The sequence below is a fragment of the Ambystoma mexicanum genome, chromosome 4q (assembly GCF_040938575.1).
Source record: "Ambystoma mexicanum isolate Mex_15411 chromosome 4q, UKY_AmexF1_1, whole genome shotgun sequence".
Classification (NCBI taxonomy): Eukaryota; Metazoa; Chordata; class Amphibia; order Caudata; family Ambystomatidae; genus Ambystoma; species Ambystoma mexicanum.
This window is the reverse complement of record NC_090928.1, coordinates 1,117,086,936-1,117,110,899: the sequence shown is the minus strand read 5'-3', so window position 1 is coordinate 1,117,110,899 and position 23,964 is coordinate 1,117,086,936. Positions and strand designations below refer to the sequence as shown.

The 23,964-nt window shown below is 48.3% G+C and overlaps 1 protein-coding gene across 2 annotated transcripts in view; it reads right to left on the bottom strand.

Moving 5' to 3' along the window:
* Positions 1–23,964, bottom strand: part of LIN9 (lin-9 DREAM MuvB core complex component) — a 1,337,113-nt gene that overhangs the window by 111,215 nt on the left and 1,201,934 nt on the right. For both annotated transcript variants that reach the window (XM_069608684.1, XM_069608685.1), the window contains one exon: positions 9,196–9,293. In XM_069608684.1, coding sequence (XP_069464785.1) covers positions 9,196–9,293 — 98 coding nt within the window. The remainder of the gene's footprint in view (positions 1–9,195; positions 9,294–23,964) is intronic.

The window sequence follows — 23,964 nt, the reverse complement described above, 5'->3', positions numbered from 1 at the left end:
TGGTATTTTTTTTTGCCAGAACTCGATTCTAAAACGGCGTTTGTGTTCTCTTCTGTGACTCCAACCCAAGTCGAGCTTTTGTTCCACTTTTTGACGGGCTTCTCCACAGAAGCCTCCAAAAGTGGTGCCACTCTGTCTGGGTACCACAGGGGGTGCGGGAGGGGGTTTAGGCGCCCTGGACCGAGTTACCTTGGTAACTCAAGTCGCACTCTGGTGTGATTGGTCCAAGTGGTGAGCCGGCCGGCTCACCACTTAGCATGTTTGATTGACAGCTAGGCTGAGTGAATGGGGGTGTGCTGCATAAAAGCAGGGCTTTTGGGACTGGAACTTTAGAAGTCGCCACAGGACCTGAAAATCCGACGAGAGAGAAGCTGAGCCGACCTGCTACGACACCACATGTGGAGCCCTGCGGAACCGACTCACCACTTCCCAGCGACAGAGAAGATCTCCCGGCTGGAGAGTCTTCTTCTCCTGACTGGTGGGCACAACCAGTTTACCTTCTTTTTTTCGCATCCCCGGCAACCGGATAGCCACTTACCACTGGACCGCAAATAAAAGGACCGCTCCTTTTAACTGAGAACTCCGCGGCTGGTTTCTTCCCTGGCAGTGCAACGGACTCCTGTCTTCCTACTCGACGAGATCCTCTCTTCCCCCGGATGAAGCAGCGACTTGCATCCGCTGCCAGGAACAACTGCCCCCACTGGAGTATTCTCACCACTTTAAAAGTACTGTGTCCGCCAGGCCTCCCTTTCTAAAGATTGCTACAAGGTAATAATAATCCCTTAACCTTCTGGACTGGGCTGGCCACCTTGACCATCTAACTGGTCCCTTTCTTTTGGTCCAACTCTTTCTGAACTGATTGCGAGACTTTTGGGCACTTTGAACCGTGTGACCTTGGACACATTTCGACCGAAGCCTCTTAAAGTGGGTCCGGCCTTGTTAACTTTGACTTTACGGTTTTAACCTGCCTTCTCCTACTGTGTTCTTCCGAAAGTGTTGGGATCTGTTTCTATCTTTGCTCTGCCTTTCTCTTCCTTTTAAACCGATTAGAGTGCCATCTTCGTTAAGCGCTCACCGCTGTCTGAAAATAAGTGTTGCTTTACTTAAGACTTGTCTAACTAATCGTTGAAGGGAGTGTATATCTTTTAGTGACCATGTTTTTGAACTGCTTGATATTAGTGCCAGTGTGTTTTATTAGATGTGGTTTTAAATCAATAATTATATCTTTTACACCAAGCTCTGGTCAGTGTTTGCTTGTTCTACTGTGTTCTTTTGACCCATTGTGAATACTCTGTATACTGCCTAACCTTTCTTGAGGGAAGTCTGACTGCTCAGCCACAGCTACCAATTGAATCTGTGTGGTACAGACTGCTACCAAGTGGGTTTACTGCCAAACAACTGTAGTCTTTAATCTTTTGCAGTGGTCCCAGAGGGAACTGCACAGTTTTCTGCCTAACAGTTGGTGCTGGATGTTGAAGATCAGATGAGGAATCAGTGGGAGGTAGGATTCCATTCGAACAGAGACTATGATTGGAAAGAAGCCCAAACTGTGCAACACAAAGGTGTGCCACCAGATCTAGGGGATGACCCACAGTCCATGTAGTTAAATATGATCCCCTTTTCTCCCAAGAGTTGTGGCTTTGGAAGGGCCAAAAGGCAGGACAAAGAGCTGGTAGTCTGTGTTACCATCCACAAACCTCTAGTACTTCCTGTGCTTTGAATAGATCATGTGTTGCGGTCCAGTGGCACCAAAATGGCTGGCAGCTTGAGGGCCTCTAGCATCTGGGTCAAGGTTACCATCTTAAATGTGTCCTTGCCGAGGCACACATTTAAGAGACCGATCCATGATGAGGCATGAGCCTTTGTTTTTGTTCGGCAGCAGAAATTCCAGGGAGTACAAACCCTTCGCTTTCACAGAGGTGGACAACAGCTATATGGCATACTTCAGTAAAGTTCAGAACCACTTCCAAACGGAGGGATTCCGAAGGTCAGAAGGGCAAGGGATGAAAGGAGGGCACTGGTCTTGAGATAGGATCTGTAGCCCAAGCATTGGAAGTAATGCTAAGTCATGTGCAACATCCGCTCGATTAAAAGGGTCCATGTCCAAATTAAAGTATCTTTAGTGCAGGGGTTGCCATGTGGACATTGGTAACAGTAACTCAGCCTATTCGGAGCCTCTGTTCCTAATCCGGCAGAGCTAATACTGCTGGGCCTGTTTTCTGGAGGATGCTTGCCAGTTACCATAAGGGGCAAAAGAGATAAAGGACCAAAAGTAGCAGTTGCAGAGACTGCTGGACATTTAAACTCAAGAGGTTTGCTGTGGCTTAGAAGCCTTGCACTCAGAGGCTTATTGGCTTGCGCCCCAAACAGGTAGTCACAGTCAAACGGCAGGTCCATAACTTGAACATTCTCATTCAGGCGTGTCTGCACAGGACAGTCCCAGTGCCCACATCACAATACAGTTGACTGAGTGCAGGTCGGACTGCACTATCTTCTGTGCAAACTCTTTGCCATCAACCAACAGAGCTGTAAACCCATCCGTCTTCTATATGGGGAGGTTCCCCATAGCGTGTGGATGCACTTGGCCAGATGCCATTCATAGGCCCAAGTCAAGCTGGCAGAAGCAACCACCTTGCAACCAATGGCATCAAGTTTCTAGCACTCCCTCTCTGTGGGTCAAAGCAGGAAATGAGACCGACACCTCGCCCCAGCGGAGGCCTACACCACCAGGGAACTCTGGTGTAGGGTGGATGGACAAAAGACCCAGATCGAAGGAAGATGGACAGTGCTTGTTGGAAAGTCACAGTCTACAGCCGTGCCCAATGGACATGAAAGGAGCAGTAGTAGCTGTGTTCAAGAGGGGAAGGCTCCCCTTTGGAGGATACTGTTCCAGCAGGTCAGCGAGATGGGTAAAATGGACCATGGGCTTTGCAGGTGCAGACAACCCAAGGGCTTTCATAGCCTTGGCAATGGTCTTCTGGACTGAACCGTGATGTCTGCTATAGGCAGAGCCCAGCATACAGTCATGCTCCAGAGGCGTGCCCATCCCATTAGTATACCTCAAGTCAGAGGACATCCAAACCCTCATCTTGGATGTAATACTTTTGAGGGAACTTAACCTCAACAGAACCCAAGGGATCTAAACAATATGGGATTGGGTCCGACTCTTTAAAGATATGAACCAACTGTAGAATTAAAGCAAAATACAGTGAAGTGTCCACACTGGTTGAGGGGGAAGAAGCCGGCACCACAGCTCTGACTGCCAAAGGCAGAGCTGGGCGGGGAGCCAGTCTTCATAGGTGTGGTCAGAACAGAACTAGCAGGTGTGCCGTTGTAGGGTGAAAATGTGCCTCTGCTGGCTTCAGGAAGTGCTGTGGGCCCTGACTGCGCAACAGACCACGGTTGAAGCCACTGGTGTTTTGGCAAAGAGGTCAGACACCTGGTGCCAGAAGGGCTCCCACTGGTCCAGGGTGGAGGAGCTAGTATGGAAAGACATTAATAGCAGGTGGCGATTGTTCAAGGGAGTAGTCGGCAGCAGTTGCGCCAGGACCTCTTGAGGAATTCACTCTTCCCGACTGATGCAGCCTTTAAAGAATTCCCCTCTTCAGGCTGCTCCTCAAGGACTAAGCATTCTTGAGAGAAGGCACAAGTGCCAGCAACTTCAAAGGCACTCCCACCCCCTTTATTGAGGAATGTGTAGAGCTTTGCAGAAAGCACTTGTGGCGTATGGTGCATACATCAGTCTCCTGCAACCTCTGTAGGGCCTGATGCACAAGATCTTTAGAGTGCTCAGGACGATGCAGTTGGAAAAAGCAAAAGAGCTAGTGGTGTTCCAAAAAAGAGCATACTGAGTTTGTGGAAAAAAGGAACTGAGGTCATGGGCACAGTTGACTTCATATACAGTGCTCCTTAAATCACACACAGTGCCACGAGTGCCGAGTGGGGCAGACAAAATCATCCCTCAATCCTTAGTGGTTAAAGAAAGGTTTTGAGGACCACATGACGGCCTGAAAGTGGAGCTCCACAATACGCCCTACAAAAGGCCAGCAACAGCCGATCCCCAAGGTTGAACTAGTGGTGAACCCCCCCCCCCCCTCGCCCTGCAAAGGTGATGAAGCCGGGTGAAAATGTAGCCACAATTGAGCCCCAGAATGCAGTTGGAGGGCACCGAACACAAACTTTTGCAAGTGCATCCAACATAGCTAGGAATTGATAGTTTTCTGGTTAATCCCACTTTCCCTTTTTATTTACAGGTAAAATGATGCTATTGGTCTAGGATTTTGGCAACTGGCCCATCTTACTACTTGTCTGAAATAATCTGTGCAGTATGTTGGCCTACCAAGCAGAGTTCTTTTTAAGTAGTATGTTGCCCAGACCATCTTGCCCAGGAGCCAGTGACTGCTTAATATTTTTGATAATAGCATCTGATGTATCTGGTGTGCAATTGCCATCTAGTAATGTAGGAATGATCACGTTCAGTGTCTGTAGAGTTTATGTTAACAGTATTAGTGATATGTTAAGTCCAAGCTTCAATGGATGCTCCAGTAACTAGGGCAACCCTGGGCTCAGTGCCATTCGCAATCTGGCAGAAGGATTTAGTGTTATGCAAACTAATTGAGCATGCCAAGGCTTGCTAGCGTTCGCTCCTGAGTTTCCAATTAAACATTCTAAGCCACTTCCGGTATTGCGACTTTCTAGATCTCACAGTTTATATTAATTTGCTAATGGCCATATAACTACTATGGTAGGATCGCAAGTCATTTCCACGTGATTTATTTACCTCATGTATCACCGTGCCAAACCGGTGGGTTCATTTTATTTTGGCAAAATGGCTATGTGTGTAGTGCAAGCTATCACCAGCGAGGTTAGCCACAATGCTAATAGCCATTTCACTGGCGCCACTGCACAAACCAATCACCTTCAAGTCTTGCTGCATCATCTACAAGGCTGTCACCCTCAAGTCACCAAGCTACCTCGTGGAGAAACTCTGCATCTCTGGCTGACAGCGTCCCACCAGAAGCCAGGGCTTTAAATCTGCCACTGCAAAAAGGAAAGTACCAGAAAACAAGCCTTCTCTGCCTACACCACAAGACTATGGAACCTCCTCCTGTCCGCATCAGACTCACCCCCATGTTCCTACAATTCAGAAAAGAACAAGACCCACCTCTTCAAGGAGTGTATCCTCCTCAACACAGAGGCTCTCACTTTGCCCCTGCGCCACATGACTCACTAGATGCCATCTGCCTCTCTCCACCACCCAGTACATCTGTACCCCTCCTCTGTGCCCCTCTGTATTTTACCCCGGCTGTATACTGTTCTGGTACCTCTGAAAAGCGCACCATTATGCATCTGTATTGTTATATACATCTGTAAAGCACTCGCTCGCTTCTCGAAGCTAGGTCAGTGCTCAATAAAGACCGTAATAGCAGTAATAATTTATAACCTGAGTCAGAGTGTCTATGGCTACATTACACCCCGTCGCAAATATATTCTTTGACATCCTCATTGATCATATTGCGATGAGTAAGTTTGCTTTTTCTACATGGATTCCATCTGATTATTTTCATTCCCCTGTTAAAGTCAATACTTACAAACAAATCCTGGACAGCTCTCGGGAGAGCGACATCCACAAAGGTGAGAAGAGGATGTTGATCACTATTCCGTGGTGATCAGCTTCATGTCCACAACCTCTAGCAAGGAAAGGTGTACAAAGACGCAGTCAATTATGGAAGCACCATTCGCCGAGATCCTGGTATATTGTTTCGATGAGTCACTAGGACAGGACCCGTTCAACACGAGTAGTCCATGGTGGTATAGTAAAAGCGCCCAGTTGAGACCTTTTTTGTTAAAAGTTCATAAATGAGGAATCAATAGGCATAGTTCTGCAAATGTCACAGTCAAAAGCAGTTTGAGGGAATCTTTGCATTAAAGTCTCCCAAAATTATTAGTGGAAAATTAGTCGAGAATTTTCTTAGTAGACGCTAATATGAAGACATGCTTTGTATGTATGGAGGGTCATATGTTAATGAGGTACCCAGTCAATTTACCGAAAACATTACAGAGTGGTAAATTTCACAGAGGACAATACCAAAAAACTTTAAAAGGTATATAAAGGGTAGTGGGGTAAGGGGTTAAAATGGGTCGTAATGGAGTGGTGTTATAAGGGTAAAAATAAAACGGGGATCCGCCCCCAAATAAAAAAAATTCAAAAAATCCATATTTTTCAGCATTTCTTCCGCGAAGAAATGTACCACTCTGATGTACGTCAGTATAATCAATATTGCCGTTAATGATCAATAAGGAAATAAGTTTACTATACTTGCCGCGCCATCTCAAAGAGCCAGCCAATACATGAGTAGACCCAGTATTCAGTTGAGTGAGTCGCATCGGGTTAGCAGCACTTAATAGTAATACACCTTAAGTTCTGCCCAAGTGACCCTTGGTAGCTAAGGGTTGCATGGTGTGCCAACCGTCAATGCATTCATCTGTCAATAAGGTTTCCTGTAAGGCCACTAGGATGTCTCAACAGCCTACAAAGGCCACTAAGTTAAAGTTGTCAAGATTATCATTTAAGCCATCTATGCTGGCATAGTGAGTGTTCCCACGTGTGTTACAGGAAAGCATGGAAAAGAAATTGCTAGGGTTGACTCAATGTTATTGGGTGCAGAATCGAAGGTAGCCAGAGCCAGCTCTCATTGTCACTACTCATTGCCTCAAATGAATTTCCTGCAGCATTTTTCAAAACAGTCACACCTCCCTTCTAGAACATTTTGTTAGCGGTCACCACACCCAGAGCCCCTGTGCCAGCATTGCTGTAAACCCTCCCTGGGACCAGACGTAGGGCTATAACTGCAGTCCTATCCCAGCTTCCCCCGTTATTAGTCAAATGACATCACAAAGTCTGTGATAGAGGGGGATGTTAAGTGTACAATTGTGGTAGAGTAAGGCGTACCTTCCAATTGTTACTAATATGTCTTCTGAGATTATACTTCGCAATGGAAGGCTACAGTGAAACAATTACAAGACAGCCGATCTGTTAAGATAGTAACTATTGCTATGACAAAGAAGTCTCTGTATCCTGTGGCACTCGTGTTAAGTATTGGTTTATTCTGAATTCTTACTTCATTTGGTGGCTTAGTGCAAGTCCTGCATAGGTCATTCGTCAAATTGACGAGAACTGGCTTATGTGTTGTTAAGGTATCAATGTTGGAATGAGATTCGTACAATCCTATGAGGTTTCTTTACTCTGCAGATAAAATAGTTTCTCCAGATCTTCCAAGTAGGGGGAATCAACACGCAGGATGCATATTTTCCAGTTTCATTACATTGTGTCTAGTGGCTGAGATTTATGATCCCCATTGAGATAGTCACGCATGTCTTTAGTTCTAGTAACTTTTTTTACTGAAGGAATTTGAGCTAGATGCTAATGCATCTGTAACCCCAGACTTTATGTTTTTTGTTCCTTCCCTTAGCCTTCTTTGAATCAACAGCAACTATTTCGTACATGTTAGTATTGTGCAGGGCAAGAGTAGCACTACATGATCTGGAATCAATCATGTTTTTCTCCCAGTATTTTTGAAGTTTCTTTTCAGTAGTTTCTTTTGACTCCTAAAGTTCCGGTTTACGATTAATCATTTCCAAAGGGAGAGAACTGTTCTCAGATGACAAGAGCGCTGCCGGGTGCCTCAGCCTCTTTATGCTTATCGTTAATATGTACAATGGAGATAGGACAGACATCCTGATGTGGATCGCCTAGTTGGGCTCGCTCTGTTACAATTCCCTCAGGTTTTCCCACAAATACTACCTCAAAGCAGGCATTATATTTTTACATCACTTCGTTAATAGTGCTAGCATCGTGGCAGACCACATTGGTTAATGGTCTGATATGAGTCGGGCGTGTCAAGATTTGTTTGATAAGTGTGTTCCAATTACGTTTGTTGTAATGCGTAACATTTTTTAATAAGTGTGCAAAGTAGTCTTTCCGTTGTTTGAAATAGTGTAACTTGAGGTCGAAGTGTGTACTTTTGAATTTGATGCAAGTAGAGCAGTTCACTGCTCAAGTTAACTTCTGCCGCCTCTGCCGGTTATTCAGTGCTGGCGAGTGTGGAGTTGTGAATGGGTAATTTGGGAGCGCATAAAAGAATTACCCAATATATAGTCATTATTATGATGAATGACAATTGCTTTAATGTTCAAATTACTACTCTCCAGTGAAGTCACAGTAAGCTCCAAAGATGCCACCATTCTCTTTGCAGCATGCTCAGTATTGGCATTGTCCTCAATTGTGTGGAGCGGGAGGATAACCCCAGGTGCCGCCCAAAGGCCCGTTGCCATGAGTCTACATGGCTATTAAGGAGCATACCACTTCATCTGTCTTTTTTCTCCTGAGACAGGAGAGCGTGGATGTGAAGTGTGTTTGAGCGGAGAGGCCAAAAGAGCCTCTCCCTCTGTTTTCAGGTAAAAGTATGTAATTTTAGTAGGAACAAGGGGAGCACTAGCCGGTAGAGTGTGAGGGGCTTTGATAATTTCAGGAGGGCAGACTGGGATGTCCTCAGATCATATAGGTGAATATTATGAGCATGCGCAGTAGCCACCTTCCTCAGATCAGTGTTCCTGAAGTCAACAAAGCTTATACAATTTCATCCACAGCCAGACGTGTATGTGATCTAGTCACCCATCTTTCAAGTCATCAGTCATTAATTCACCAGCTGCCGTGTAGCCGGATGACAGGGACGTACAATGCACGCATCACTGTCTTGCCGCTTAAGTGCTGCTTCAGATTGGTGCACCATTTATATGGAAATGGGCGTAGTCAGGACTGCAACTCAAAGGGTCAACGCCCCGCAAGGTTTGCAGCTGGTTCCTCAGATGTCACAAGGATCTCCTCACAGGTATAACAGACAAGACGGTCTGTAGCCACAAACAAATTAAGCACCATTGCCAAGTAAGCTGCACTACAGCAAAACCATCATACATCATGAATGTACCACATTTTCAAACAGATTAAAACTAATTGCCAGCATTAGCAAAAAGAAAATCAAATTCAATTATCTAGGATTTATCATGGTAGTTATTGAAACGTTCCTCAAACAGTTTTGGAAAAATGCTGATTTGACAAACATCCTGAAACGCGCTGCAGTTTCACATATCACAGATAGCACTGAAGAACATTGACTGACAGAAGACAAGGATTACCTGATATTGGATGCATCTATCGAGCTCTTGATGTCATTTATTGAATCAGTAAGAGATTTGAATTCAAACGAGTTCAGATCACCTCCCTCAGCTAGACACTGAAACAAATGAATGTATTCCATTAAACCTCTGCCAGTTTAGCGTGCGTCAGAAAAGATTTTCTAGTGAAGTACAATGTTACTTAATAGACTCTGAGCCTTATTGAGCGCATTGTACTTGTGGTAGGCCTCGATTTACCGGTTTTGGAGGGATTTTCTTTTGAGCCGACAGGGGTGTTGGTTTTGGGGAAGCTAACCTAGTGGATCTTTAAGGGTTTTCACAATTGGCATCAATGCTGAGCAGTGAGGGCTAGAATTAGGAGATCCGGGAGTTTGGTGGCAGGTACAGTTATCAAAAATATTGACAAATATTTCAATGTTCAAGAAGATGTGCATAAAAATACTATTTCTTAAGCATGAACATGTATTAAAGTCAAATCCTACACTAAGAGTATCAAAAAATACACAAGGCAACATAGTTTAGTAACCCATAAGTAATTACAAACCACGTAAGTGGCCACACAGTTAAATAGGCATATAAATTGTTACATTTCCTAAAGTGGGAATAAAACATCCTATACAAATTACAGGCCATGTACTTTTAAAAGGCACTCAACACTTTCAAGATTAATTAAGAGGTCCAGCCCAATCCTACCCAGTGCTCAAATGTGTGACGGGTAATTAACCTTAGTTGTACAGGAATAGATATGTGCAATGCTCCGTTGATTCCCAGCAGCTAGATTTGCATTTTATAAATCCCACACATAGCATTTCAAACCGCTATGGATTGACCATATAACTCAAGAGCCTTGAAAAAGGTTTTGAAACGAAACAGGTACACCATCAGCCCTTTGTGTCTAAGGGAACCCCATATAGGACACCTAGTGCCAGGCACCACCACCATAAACAAGGCACGGATTGCTGCAAGCAGACTTCACATCCCCAATGCTTTTCAATTGGAACAGGGGGACATAAAAGCATAAGCAATCTGTTCCCCTGGACTCCTAACAGGAAAGCTAACACCCTACGGGATATAGGATCATTGGATACAATTGGCCTTACCATTGGACTCTGCACCTACACAGTTCTGGAGGTGCTTTTGAGGCTTCTTCAGATGGTTCGGCATAAACCAGCAGGTAACCCATGGATAGGTAGAAGACTATGCAATTTTGAATCCCATGAGCCAGGATGACCACTCAAATGGCAGACTGGAGCAAAAGCACATTAAACACTGGACAGCATCAGTAGGCCCTTCTCTATGGTAAAGAATGACAACAGCAAGGTGTAGAGGTTTCTGCAGTGCAGGGAAGATGCCCTTGAGGTTTTCCGTCCCATGACTAGAAGAAATGCATGCAATTTGGCAGTCACAACTCCAGGATGTTGGCGAAAAAACAGCAGCACAACTCTTCAAAGTTACAGGGCAGCATAGCAAGCAGGACTTCAGACTGGTTGGTCCCACCAGTTCAAGGTTGGGATGTCCCCGGTTTAGGTCTTCCTAGTCAATAAGAAAGCAGGGCTCCATGGAGTGATTGTTGGCTTTGCCAATGCTGGATGTAGCAACAGTCCCCTGTGTTCCTTCAGCTTCACAATTGTATCCCATGGTCTACTGAGAAATGGCAGCCATTTCTACCTTTATCGTAAATTAAGGTCAAGTGTCAGCCCTCCACTAGTAAGTACCTGCACTGTTCAAACAAAAGGGCTCTCTAATAGTTTACAGCCAGCAACCTCAAATCTGTCCAGTATTACAACATCACCCTGAGTGGAATGAAGAGAGGGGCTGGACAAACACCCCCTCGACCCCTCAATTTCATTTGCCAGCACTGCACTGGTACCCATCAGGTACCAAAGAGACTTCAAGCATTCCTGTAAGAATTTGTTGAAGATGCATGCCCCAAGGATATAGCTGAGCTTAGAGGGCAGAGAGAAAGCCAACAAAGATGCATCCAAGAACAGCGCTTACACCATAAATCCCAGCCATTTTGGGCATATGATACTTAAACAAAAAGTGCATGGAGGGTGTACTTGGAAACAAGAGTGAAAATGATTTCATGCTCCGGACACATTTATAAAGTAGCAAAGTAAATTTTGGGAAAATAACATGGGACAGAAAGTGTCCTGCATCCCTCCACTTCAAGTTCTTGTGATGCCATGTAAAAACAAAGGACATGAAAATGGGAGGGGTTGTCTCCGAACTGGGAGTCTAAAGGATTACCCAGTGTGATCCATACATTATGGATTGTGCAGGTAATTGAGGCTGAAAGACCTCTCACCTTAAAAATCAGTCTAAACTTAAACCAGAAGTGCTAGGGGTCCCACTGAAGTTGCAAAAAGAACAAATTACATACCCATAGAATGCAACTTGTGTCCTCCCACATATGCCCCATCTTTTAATATATCTATATTCAGCTTTAGCTGCTTTGGAAATTATTTCCAGCAGGGGGGCTATGCATCGATGCCGGTCGACTCAATGTCCCCCAAGGGCCTCTGTCTCAATGTTGAAGTCAACACTAGTACATATAGCGCATGCACCGACCGTTGGATTCAGTTCAGTTTTGATGTGTTTATTACTTTTTCTGGGTGTACCTTGCGTAAGACAGTGTTTTGCCCTGAAAGAACATAAAATGTAAAAACAAGAAAATTCCAATGCGCCATCGGTTGGGAGTGGCGATGAGGAATATGTGGGAGGACCAGCCAGTCGAAAGAACATTACCAGGGGTGACTTGTTCTTCGAATGGATTGTGTCCTCACACTGATTCCTTATCTTTTGATAGACTCCCAAAGCAGTGTTTGTTTTGATTTGAAGGGGGGAGTAAGAAATTAGGAGTTCCTTATGGGTTTGTGTGAACAGAATGCAACACCGCCTTCCCAAAACCTCTTTCCCGGCCCGAGAAAGAGTCCAGACAACGATGCTTTGTAAAAGTATGAACGGAGGACCATGTGGCCGCTGAACAAATCTCTTGAATTGGGACACTCTCTGTAAAGCCTGCCCCTAGTCGAATTAGTTCTTAGACCCTCAGGGGTATATTTTCCAGCCAGCCTATAACATTCAGAAATGCCTAAAATAATCCATCTAGACAGGGTTCGTTTTGTCACTGCTATCCCCAACTTAATGCCTGTATAACCAACAAAATGTTGATCATCCGGTCTCGACTTTGACATCCTTGAAATATAAAAGCTAAGTGCATGCCTTGGGTCAAGCCTGTGCAATCTCTTCCCCCCTCCTCCTTTACAGGATGAGGAGGAGAATTAAAAGAAGGTAATACAATGTTCTGAGTTAAATGAAAATCAGATCCACTCTTTGGCAAAAATGCAGGTTTAACCTTAAGGACCTGAAGAGAATTATAAGGAGGCTTGCAGGACCAGACTTTAAGCTCGCTCCCCCTACGGGCTGATGTAAGAGCAACTAAAACATTGTTTTGAAAGTTAACAATCTTAAAGGACAAGAATGAATAGGTTTGAAGGGAGTACACAAGAAAATTTAGAACACGGTTGAGGTCCCACACTGGAAACTGAAATGGGATCGGAGGGAACACATTTATCAGTCCCTTCAGAAATGGTATCACTAGTGGCATTTTGAAGAAAGATACCTCTTCAGACGAGCGCTTACAAATTTACAGCGCTGCTAGATGCACTTTATTGTGCCAACCCGGAGCCCCAGTATAGCCAGATGTAACAAGAATGATAACATAATAGGTGTACTGCACATATAAGGAACCACATTTTTGTCCCTAACCCAAATGCAGAACTTGTTCCAACAGCAGTGGTACAAGAATTTGTTGCTGGCCTTCTGGCCAAAAGCAATATCTACATTACGTCATCAGGGAGGTCCCAATCCTATCTCAAACTCTCAGAAACCATGCGTGAGGGTGGAGTGTCTTGACCTCTGGATGGAGAACCCGACCGTATGAGAAGATACTCTTTGCACAAGAAGAATTGGGTGGCAGATGGACATGTCCAGAAGGTCTCGGTACCATGCCCTCCTGCCCCAATCCGGAGCAATTGGGATTTCCCAAATGTTCTCAACCTCCTGATCACATGAGGAATGACCGAGACTGGCGGATACACGTATATGAGTAAAAACTCCCAGTAAATGTCCCCGGGAGCTCCTAGTGGTGAAAATTCCCTGGAGCAGCAGAGCTCTCTTCCGGTTGGAACTGGTCACAAACTGATCCACTTGAGGGCTTCCTCAAAAAGTAAAGATCTCTTGAAGGACTTGCTGAGCTAGTTCCCACTCGTGGGAGACTGTTCTGCCTGCTCAGAGCGTCCGCTGCTCTTCTCTCCTCTCTGGCTAGGTGAACTGCAGACAGTGAGACTACTTGAATTGCCCAGAACCAGAGCTGCATTGCTTCTGTCCACAGCGGTAGTGACCCTACGCCACCTCTCTTGTTGAGGTAGTACATTGCGACTGTTTTATGTCATCGGGGCATTCTTTTCCCGTAGAGGGGAGAAAAGCCATCAGCACTACTCTGATCACCATCAGCGTTGATGTGTTGTTTGGACTCTGATGGAGACCAACAACCGCTGATTGTCAGATCGTTGGTGTGGGCTCACCACCCTGTGAGTGAGGTGTCCGTCACTACTGTCATCTCCGGCCATGGCTGCCAAAAGGATTGTCCTTTCAGAATGTTTTCCTTGCAAGCCTACCACAGAAGATCCTGTGCGACTCGGTTTGTAACCTGAAGGTGGTCTGACATCCTGCCTGAGAATTGGGACCATTGAATCAAGAGAGCCCATTGGAGGCACCTCATTCTGAGGTGAGATTCTGGCACCAGAAAAATACAGGATGCCATGAGGCCGAGCAACCTAAAAAAATAAAAACACAAAGGCTGGAAGGAGATGGTATTTGGTAACAAGGCAGCGAGGCGTTTCCGAAGGACACACCTAGGACTGCTCAGATGAATTGGAGCCTTTGAGATGATATCATGTGGGACTTCTTGTAATTGAAGGAGAAGCCCAGTCTGTGGAGATTTTGGCAAATGACGCTCAGATGTTCCATAGCTTGATCGGGTGACCAAGTCCTGATCAGCCAATCACCCAGGTAAGGGTAGCAGTGAATCCCCCCCCCCCCCGCTCATGAGACTCGCTGCCAGAACCGCCATCAACTTGGTGAAAGCCCTTCGGCGGAGGTTAGCCCAAAAGGCAGAGCTTGAAACTGATATTGAGAACCACCAACGGTGAACCTCAGCTACTCTGTGCTTGTGATGGATAGGCACATAAAAGTAAGCAACCTGAAGTCCAATGATATCATCCAATCCTGAAGTTGAAGGGCCTGAAGGATCTGAGAAAAGGTAACCATCTTGAACTTGTCCTTCCTGTTCAAGTATCATAAGGCCAAGATGGGTCTCAATCCTCCGTCCTTTTTGGGGATTAGGAAGTAATGGGAGTACCAACCCTTGTTCCTCTCCGCTAAAGGTACAGGTTCTATAGCACCTTTCTTCAGCAGGGTCAACATTTCCCACACAAGGAGTGGCTCTGGAATTTTGAAAGAGTTGCTCCCCGGTGGATGATCCCGAGGCCTTTATAGAAAGGGAAGGCAGTAACCCTGGGCTACTGTTTCCAATGGCCATGCATCTGAAGTAATACCCTGCCATTCCTGCAGATGCTGCGAGTCTGCCTCCCACTGGGGTTTTGTGGACTAAGGCCTCAGAGGTTTTGCAGCGGCAGAGTGTAAAGCAGCTGTTGCCTGGGCAGTCTTCACACCTCTCCCCAGTCCAACACGGGGGAATCTTTCAACCCCTGACTCGCCAGTCCTCGCGCTCTTCGAGCTGAGGAATAAAAATCAAAAAATACCTGCCCCTCCAAGCTGTTCCACTGGGACGGGTTTACGGTTGTCGGATTGCAGCACCAAGGGATTTGGCTGTCGCTTTGGAGGTCTGCTGCTTCTCTAGGCTCTCATCAGCTTTGATGCCAAATAAGTGTGTGCTGTCAAAGGCCATATTAAGAAGTCTTGATTGCGCATCCGAAGCAAAGGGAGTGCTAGCTGCCATTGCACTGCTGATACTGTTCGCAGAGTCGAGACCAGTTTGAAGGGACTCGCACATAGTTAGCTTCCCATCTTTAGCAATGTTAAAAAAAGTCTTTTTCCCCTTCCGGAATATGATCAGCCACCATCGCTATACATTTCCCATAGTGTAAACGTAAACTTAGCCAGTGAACATGTGGTATTTGCTGGTTTAACAGCCATACTCCCAGCAGAGAAGACTTTCTTTGCCATGGCATCATAGCGTTTGTCATCCCTGTCTGGGGGAATCGTCGGGTAGGCAGTCTGTTTTGAAGTAGTAGTGGCAGCCTGTACCACCAGGCTTTCTGGAGTGGGATGTTTAACGTGATCACTTCTAGAGGTCCTGCATTTACTTTATTTATCGCCTCTGTAAGGTCACATGAGAAAATAGAATAGGGTCCTCTTGAGGTCCCTAGTCTAAAATATTTGTCAGGTTATCCTGCCCGTAAGGTGGCGCTGGCCTGCTCCATCCTAACTATTAAATGACTAGTCATTAGCTGTCTATATGACCCATCTGTGTGTTCCGAGGGGTCTGGCCTGCCAAATTCAAGCTCAGGGGATGCATCTATCCCACTTGATGTTTGCAGTGTCTCATACAGGTCCTTCATCCTCTTCTGATATTAGAGCCTCTGGAATGCCTGGTGTTCCATATTCCAAGCCAAAAGGATGTGCTGCATCCTGTGATTGTTCATGATATAGATATATATATATATACACACAAACAACTATTACAATTATACTCAAGAGAGATTTGAAATAAATATTTTCTTGGAAGTAGAGTGAAGGTTTGCCTAGATTTCACGACATCCTTCGACGTTTTTGTCACTTTCGTCAAGTGAGTTTTTTGGCACCATCGATGGTTGACGACACTGGCGCTGAAGATTTTGCCAGCAAGGGCGTCAACTCCTTCGACGCCACTGTTGTCCATTTTTACCTTCACAGGTGTAGGCTCAACTTGACAGAACCTTCGAAGACTCGAGGCGTTTTTCTCATGGTCACCCGGGCTCGATGGAGCACAGGGTTTGTCCGTTGCCCTTTCTTTGTCGGGTTTTGCCTCGACAGGGGCATGGCACCTACTCTTCTGCTCCGAGGGGGTTGGGAAGCATTCTTGAAGACTTGCAGAATTTTTTGGCGGCATCATGCCCATTCAGCCAGAGAAGCTGATTTAATCGGGAAGGTTACCCGTTGAGGGGAGTAACTCTAAGAAAACGGCGATCTGTGACGCCTTTTCTTCATTTGTCGTGAAGACGATGAGTAGTGAGATCCAGTCCTGGATTGAGAATGTCTTAGCTTTCTTCGACGAGGAAAGTCGCCCTCAACTCGTCAGAGGATTGCTTTTTTGACAGTCGTCAAAGGGGATTTGTGTGACCTACCTACAGCTAATTTCCCTTTATGTTCTTTCAGGGCTTTCACGGTCATCAAAAGGCTAGATGCAGATTCTGATGTCTTATGATCGAATCCCAAGCACCACAGACACACCCGATGGAGGTACGCAAGACATTTTCAACCTGCCGTTATGGCATATTTTTAAACCCCGATCTTGAGTCGATGATGCTGACGAAGATGCCATTATTTAAGAAAATTCAATATGTTTCTCGAAGGAACCGACCCGCGCTGATCTTCCAAAGCGATGGCTCTCGCAGAAAAGCGGAAGCCAATGGGCGATGCGTACGCTATAAGGGATAACGTTGACATCAAGACTAAGGACCTCGAGGTACATCGAGTCGACATGCATCGACGTGTAAGACCCACTGCTGGAAATACATTTCCGACGCAGCTAACGCTGAATATGGATACATCTAAAGATGAGGAATACGTGGGAGGACAATCCATTTGAAAAAATTAACCAAGATAATTACAAAGTTGCCCAGAAAGAGAAACACTAATTGGCCAATCCAAAAATTGGGACTGCAAGTTGGTCACTGTAAGAAAACGTCAATCAGTAGATATGGAGCTGTAGATAGATTTGGAGGTTTGATGCAAATGGTATCGAGGTCTCAACCTTGGAGTTTTTACGATTACAGTATGCATGAAATTACTGAAGCTCTTAATGGATCAACTCATTTTCAGACATACAATTACAAAAAATGTGGAAACCAGTGTGCGCTCACTGGTTGCACATTTTGGACCATTGTGTTCTGTATGAATCAGTGTCCTAAAATACTCAAATTAGTGTTACTAAATTCCCATTGAGAAAAAAAAAATAAACTCCTTTACCCCCTATAATGGTGACACCCCACCAATATCCTACAGTGAGCACTCAACACCACCCTTAATCTTATTTACCTCTCCAAAAGAAGAAGAGTCCTCTCATACACTTGCCATCTATTCCTGCCAACCCCATGGGACTGAGGTTGAGCCAGCAAGTGCCAGTGTGCCAGCCATGTGTTATTGTAAGATGGTATTTTCCCAGGTCCTAAACAATTCACTCATTTGCCTGGTTAATGGTGGGGCACCCCCAAACCCCACCTAGTCTTTCAACCCCTATTCCCCCCCCCCCCCTCAGCACCGGCTTGATAGTTCTCCACCAATTCCCCCAGACCTATCCAGTTACCACTGCTCAAAGCCCACAGCCACAAGAGCCCACTAGCATAGCTTATCATCTGTCATCCAACTACACCCATTCCTGCAGTGTCCACTATTCCCGGGGCAGCCCCACCCGAAGGCTAGTATAAAACCGTAAAACAGATTGGAAAAGGTTGGTGTAAAAAGTTGTTTGGTGCTTTGAATGTTGGCAAGACCAATAGATTTCAGTGGGTTAAGTTTGGTGTCAGGGAATATGGCTAAACCGGTACATTTATCAGATGTTGAATTTACAAATCTATGGTGGTGCTCCAATAGGAGCACCTGAAACACAAGCCATGCACATAGTAAATGCACTGGGGCTATGTTAGAGGATCATGTGGCAATCCAGGTTGTGCGTTTAATTTTTTTTAAACACAAGTTTCTATGAAGCTCAGCAACTCACAAATCTAGTTTTGAAGGCAAGGAATGGTGGTGCCCATTATACAGATCCCTTGAATAATGAATCTAAAGGCATCACTTTTAGCAACAAGAACTGTGGAAAATACACAAATAGCCCAAGTCTTTCTTGCCACTCTTCAGCCACTAAAGTAATTGCTCTTTTGCCCTCTTCCCCCTTCGCTTGGGGGTAGATTTCCATCTGCTCACCCTAGCAGTGACTGCCTACCCTGACCATTTGTTACTGGTGTACCAGGGGCATGGGGCCAAGATCCTCCGGCAGAGGCAGAAAAGTTTTGCAGAGGCTTGATCAGCATAGCCACCTGCCTGGGTGGCATGGCCATAGTGTCAGCTGTGATTTGCAGCCTCTACTTCCTTGTCGGCTGTGGGAGCATGTTGCTGACAGCACATGCATTCTTTGCATGGCTTGGTACTTGCTAGCAAATGTCCTTCCCTCACCTGGGGTTGTGTGGTCATGGGTGCATTCAGCGCACCTTCTTCCTCTTACTGTGTCTAGATCACCCTCTCAACCTAGAGCTCTCAAAAGGATTCGACTATAATGTCCATAATACTTTGTTGCATCGCTCAGGTGATGTTCCAGCAATGTCCCTCTACCCCTCCTTTCGGGCAATTGTGCGTCTTTGTGGCACCCCAATTGAAGCATTATTTCAAAATGTCCTTTTGGGATTGTATCAGGATTTGGTTGTGTGAAAGTGTGGCTTGCATATAAGAAAACAAAGAAAATGGTAAGGCGTTAGGCAGAAACCTGTGCAGTTTCCTTAGGGACCACTGCAAAAAGTTTAAGACTACAGGAGTAAGCAGTAAACCCAATTGGTAGCAGTCTGCGCCACCCAGATTTACCTGGTAGCTGTGGCTGAGCAGTCAGACTTCTCTCAAGAAGAGTTAGGCAGTATATAGAGTATACACAAGGAACAAGTTACTTACCTGTAACTGTTGTTCTCCAGCATGGGTCTGGCATGGATTCACATGCTCATGAATATTCCCCGTCGTCAGGCTGGGAATCCTCGGTAAAGAAAAAACCAGTATCAGTTTCGTTTCTGATCTGTCTTTCGTAGTAATAACCAATCACTGGTCTCTGCGTCATACTGACCACAGCCAATGACTGCCCTCTACCTAAGCACCGCCTCTGGCAGCCATCTTCAGATTTGGAAGCACGTGAAGTGGCAGTATGACCAAGTGAAGAGCCGCAGAGGGGTAGGCGGGATGGTTCGCATGTGAATCCATGCCAGACCCATGCTGGAGAACAACAGTTACAGGTAAGTAACTTGTTCCTTCTCCAGCATGGGGTCTGGCATGGATTCACATGCTCATGAATAAAGAATACATAGCAGTACACACATGCACAACCACGGGAGGTGGCAAAGGCTCAACATTAAGCATCACATCAACTCAACATTAAGCATCTTACCTCCTCACCAGGCTCACCTCAGGCGAACAGGTTGCGCAGCACTGCTTGGCCGACCCTGGACTCCTCCCTGGAATCCCGGTCGACGCAGTAGAATTTCGTGAAGGTGTGCGTCGACCTCCACGTAGCAGCCCTGCATATGTCCAGCAGGGGCACACCAGATAGGAACGCCGTGGTAGCTGCGATCGCTCTGGTGGAATGGGCTCTCGGACGGCCAGGCAGCGGTCGGTTTGCCAACCGGTGACAGCACATGATACAGCCGGAGAGCCATCTGGAGATGGAAGCCTTCGAGAGAGCCTTCCCCTGATTGACAGGTCCAAAGTTCACAAAGAGTTGTGACGTCTTCCGAAAACCCTTCGTGCGGTCCACGTAGAACTTCAGCGCTCTAGCTACATCCAGCGAGTGCAAAGTCCTCTCAGCCGGCGACGAAGGCGACGGGAAGAACACAGGTAACACCAAGGGTTCGTTGAGATGGAAGTCCGACGGTACCTTGGGCATGAAGGAGGGGTGCGTCCTGAGCACTACCCTCGTGTCGTGGAAAGTCAAGTACGGGGCCTTGCAGGAAAGGGCCTGGATCTCTCCCACTCGTCGTGCGGAGGTGATGGCCACAAGAAAAGCTGTTTTCCACGATAGAAACTTCAACGGGGCCGAGTGCAGAGGCTCGAACGGAGGTCCCATGAGCTTGGTCAGCACCACGTTGAGCTCCCACGCCGGGGCCGGAGCCTTCACCGGCGGGAACGATCTGAACAGTCCCTTCATGAACTCTTTCACCAGACGATGAGACCACAAGGACGTCCGGCCCGTGGTTCTGGTGTATCGGGAGATCGCAGCAAGATGAATCTTGATGGACGCATGTGCCAGACCAGCTTTGGCCAGCGTCAGCAGGTACGGCAGTACTTGGGGAGCCGTAATCCGTAGAGGGTTAATCTTCTGTGCGTGGCACCAGACAGAGAACCTCTTCCATTTGTGTCCGTAGCATTTAAGAGTCGAGGACGCCCTGACCTTTGCAAGAACCTCTCTGCAATCGGCCGGTATGTCGTATCCTCCAAACTCTAGTGCTGCAGGAGCCAGGCCTGCAAGTTCAGCGACTTCGGGTCGTGGTGGAGGATGGCGCCTCCTTCCCTGGAGAGTAGATCCGCGTCCGCCGGCAGCTTGATCGGCGGGGACGCTGACAAGTCCAGAAGGTCCGGGAACCATATCTGCCTCGGCCACGCAGGTGCGACGAGGATCATCCTGCACCGCGACCTCTTGAGCTGGTTGACGAGCCGGATTAGCAGAGGCAAGGGAGGGAACGCGTAGAGGAACAGGTCCTCCCAGGGGAACGAGAAAGCATCGCCCATGCTCCTCGTCTGGGGAAACCTGCTGGCGAACCTCCGGCACTTGGTGTTCGTCGCCGTCGCGAACAGGTCGATCTGGGGTGTGCCCCACCGTCGGAAGAGGCGATCCACCAGATCCTGCCGTAGTTCCCACTCGTGGCACGAGCGCAGCTCCCTGCTGAGCGAGTCGGCGATGGTGTTTTTTATCCCTGCCAGATGAAACGGCACCAAAAAAATCCCTTGGGCGACGGCCCAATGCCACAGGTCCTGCGCCTCCTTGGACAGCGCTGGGGACCTGGTTCCGCCCTGTTTCCTGATGTAAAACATGGTGGTGGTGTTGTCGGTGAAGATCCTCACCACCTTGCCCTTGAGGGACGGAAGGAAGGACCTGAGGGCCCAAAACACTGCACGGAGCTCCAGGACGTTGATATGTAGGGACTTCTCCGTCGGGAGCCAGAGTCCCCTTGCGTGCAGATTTTCGGTGTGCGCTCCCCACCCTTCCAGGGAGGCATCCGTGGTCACAGTCTCCTGGTGGGCTGGGGTCTGGAAGTCCATGCCCGCCGTCAGATGCGCACGGGTGCCCCACCACCGTATCGCTCGTCGGAAACTCTCGTCGAGCTTGATCCTTTCCTCGAAGCTGCCCGTCGTCTGGATCCAGCGCGCATCCAGGAATTCTTGCAACGGGCGCATCCGGAGCCTGCACATGGGAATGAGGTAGATGCAGGAAGACATCATCCCGAGGAGGGACTTGATGGACCTCACTTTGGCCGCGTCGGCCACCAACATCCGTTGCACCTTGCCCAAGATGGTCCTGGTCCTCTCCTCCGACGGGGAGGCCAGAAGGGACACTGTGTCGAGCCTCGCTCCCAGAAACAGTGCGACTTGCGCGGGCACCAGGTGGGATTTGGCGTAGTTCACGGAGAATCCCAGGTCCGTGAGGAGTTGGACGGTCCTTGCCGTGTGGACCACGGCGAGCTCCCTCGTCTTGGCGCGGATGAGCCAGTCGTCCAGGTAGGGGTAGACGTGGATCCCCTCGCGGCGCAGCTGCGCCGCCACCGGTGCAAGGCACTTGGTGAATACCCTGGGTGCCGACCGTAGTCCGAAGGGAAGGGCTTTGAACTGGTAATGACGCCCTTGGACCACGAATCTGAGGAATTTGCGGTGCCCCTTTAGGATGGGAATGTGGAAGTAGGCATCCTCCAAATCCAATGACGATGGGAAGTCTCCTTCCTCCAGCTGACCCAGGACGTGCTGGAGGGTGACCATCCGGAACTTCTGCGCCTTGATGAACTTGTTCAGACGTCGCAGGTCCAGGATGGGGCGCCATCCTCCCGTCTTCTTCTTCACGAGGAAGTATCTCGAGTAGACTCCGGAGCCCCGAAGCCTCTTTGGGACGAGTTCGATGGCGCCCTTTCTGAGCATCGCCTTTACCTCCAGGAGAAGTTGAGGGACGTGAAGTTCTTTCCTGGCCACGGGGGGGACGCGCGGGCACCTTCTTTGAAACTCGAGCGCGTGGCCCCGGGCCAGGGCGTCCAGCACCCAACTGTCGGTGGAGATGGACTCCCACACGCTGACGAAGCCCGCCAGCCGGCCTCCCACCGGGGTGCTTCGGTGGGGGCCCGACCCCAAGGCCGGTTCAATCCTGCTTGGACGCGGCCTTGCCGCCTTGACCTCCTTGGCGACGACGGCGGGGTCCGCTAGACTTGCCTCGTCCTCTGTAGGCCTCTTGCGACGACGAGCGGGCCGCTTGACGGTAGGAAGCGAAACCGCCGCCGGAACCTTTGGAGGCGCCCTTGCCTCCGCCGCTCCGAAAGGGCGTCCTCGTTGCAGGACTCCAAGGGCCCGGGCCGTCTCAGTATCCGCCTTGATGGCCTGAAGGGAATCGTCCACTGTCTTCCCAAACAGGTTGTTCCCGTCGAAGGGCATGTCCAGGACTCTGGTCTGGACGTCCTGCCGGAAGTCCGTAGCTTTGAGCCATCCACGACGTCGAAGGCAAACACCGTTGCCCAGCTGGCGGAATCCAGTGTCGGCGATGTCCGTCGCCACGGTGATGGCGTGGTCCGAGGCCACCTCACCTTCCTGCAGGATCTCAAGGGCCTCCGCCCTCTTGTCGTCCGGCAGAAAATCCAGCAGGGGAGCCATCTTGTACCAGAGCTCCCTGTCGTAGCGGGCCACGATAGCCAAGGCGTTGGCCGCTTTAATCGTCGTCGCTGCCGACGAGATGACTCTACGCCCCCATAGTATCCAATTTCTTTCCCTCGCCGTCCGGCGGGGAAGTCGATGTGGAGGCCGCACCCCCCCCCCGCTTTCTTCCTGGCTGCCGCGGAGACGACGGAGTCCGGGGTAGGCTGCGCCCGGAGGCATAGGGGGGCCGTGTCCGGGACCCGGTACTTTTTCTCGTACCGGTCTCTTCTAGCTGGCGTCGTGGAAGGGTTCTTGAGGAGGGAAAGGCCCTCATCCCAAATGTCGTCCAACAGAGGCACTGCGAGGACCGTCTTCCTCTTGGCCTCGCGCCGCTGATAAAGGAAGCCTTCCTTTTTCTTCTCCTCAGGGCAGAGTTGGAAAAGCTCGGAAGCCCTGGAGATCATGGAGTGGAAAGATCCGATCTCGTCGGGCGGAGAGGCCCTGGTGGGAGGCGACGACGGAAAATCCTCGTCGTATGCCTCGTCGTCCGTACCCGTCGCTGCCGTGTCAGTCCCCGTATCATCCCCTCGGGTGGACGGGGAGGAGGGCTGGAAGGGGCGCGACGGTTGAAAAGGAGGTGGTGGATGGATCCTTCTTTTCTTGGTAGGGGGAACACCAGAAGGTCCCGGTTCTGGATCCCCCGACGGGAGAGGTTCCTCCGTCGGTAACGGTAGCCTCGTCCTTATCTCGGAGCATAAGGACTGTATGGCCAACAAAATGGCCGCCGAGTTGTCTTGCGGCGCTGGCAGAGGGGAATCCGACGGGCGAGCAGGGGCCCCGTCGGTATCCTCGACGATGTCGTCGTCGTCACCTGCGTCGGGGTCCATTCCGACGGGCTGGCCT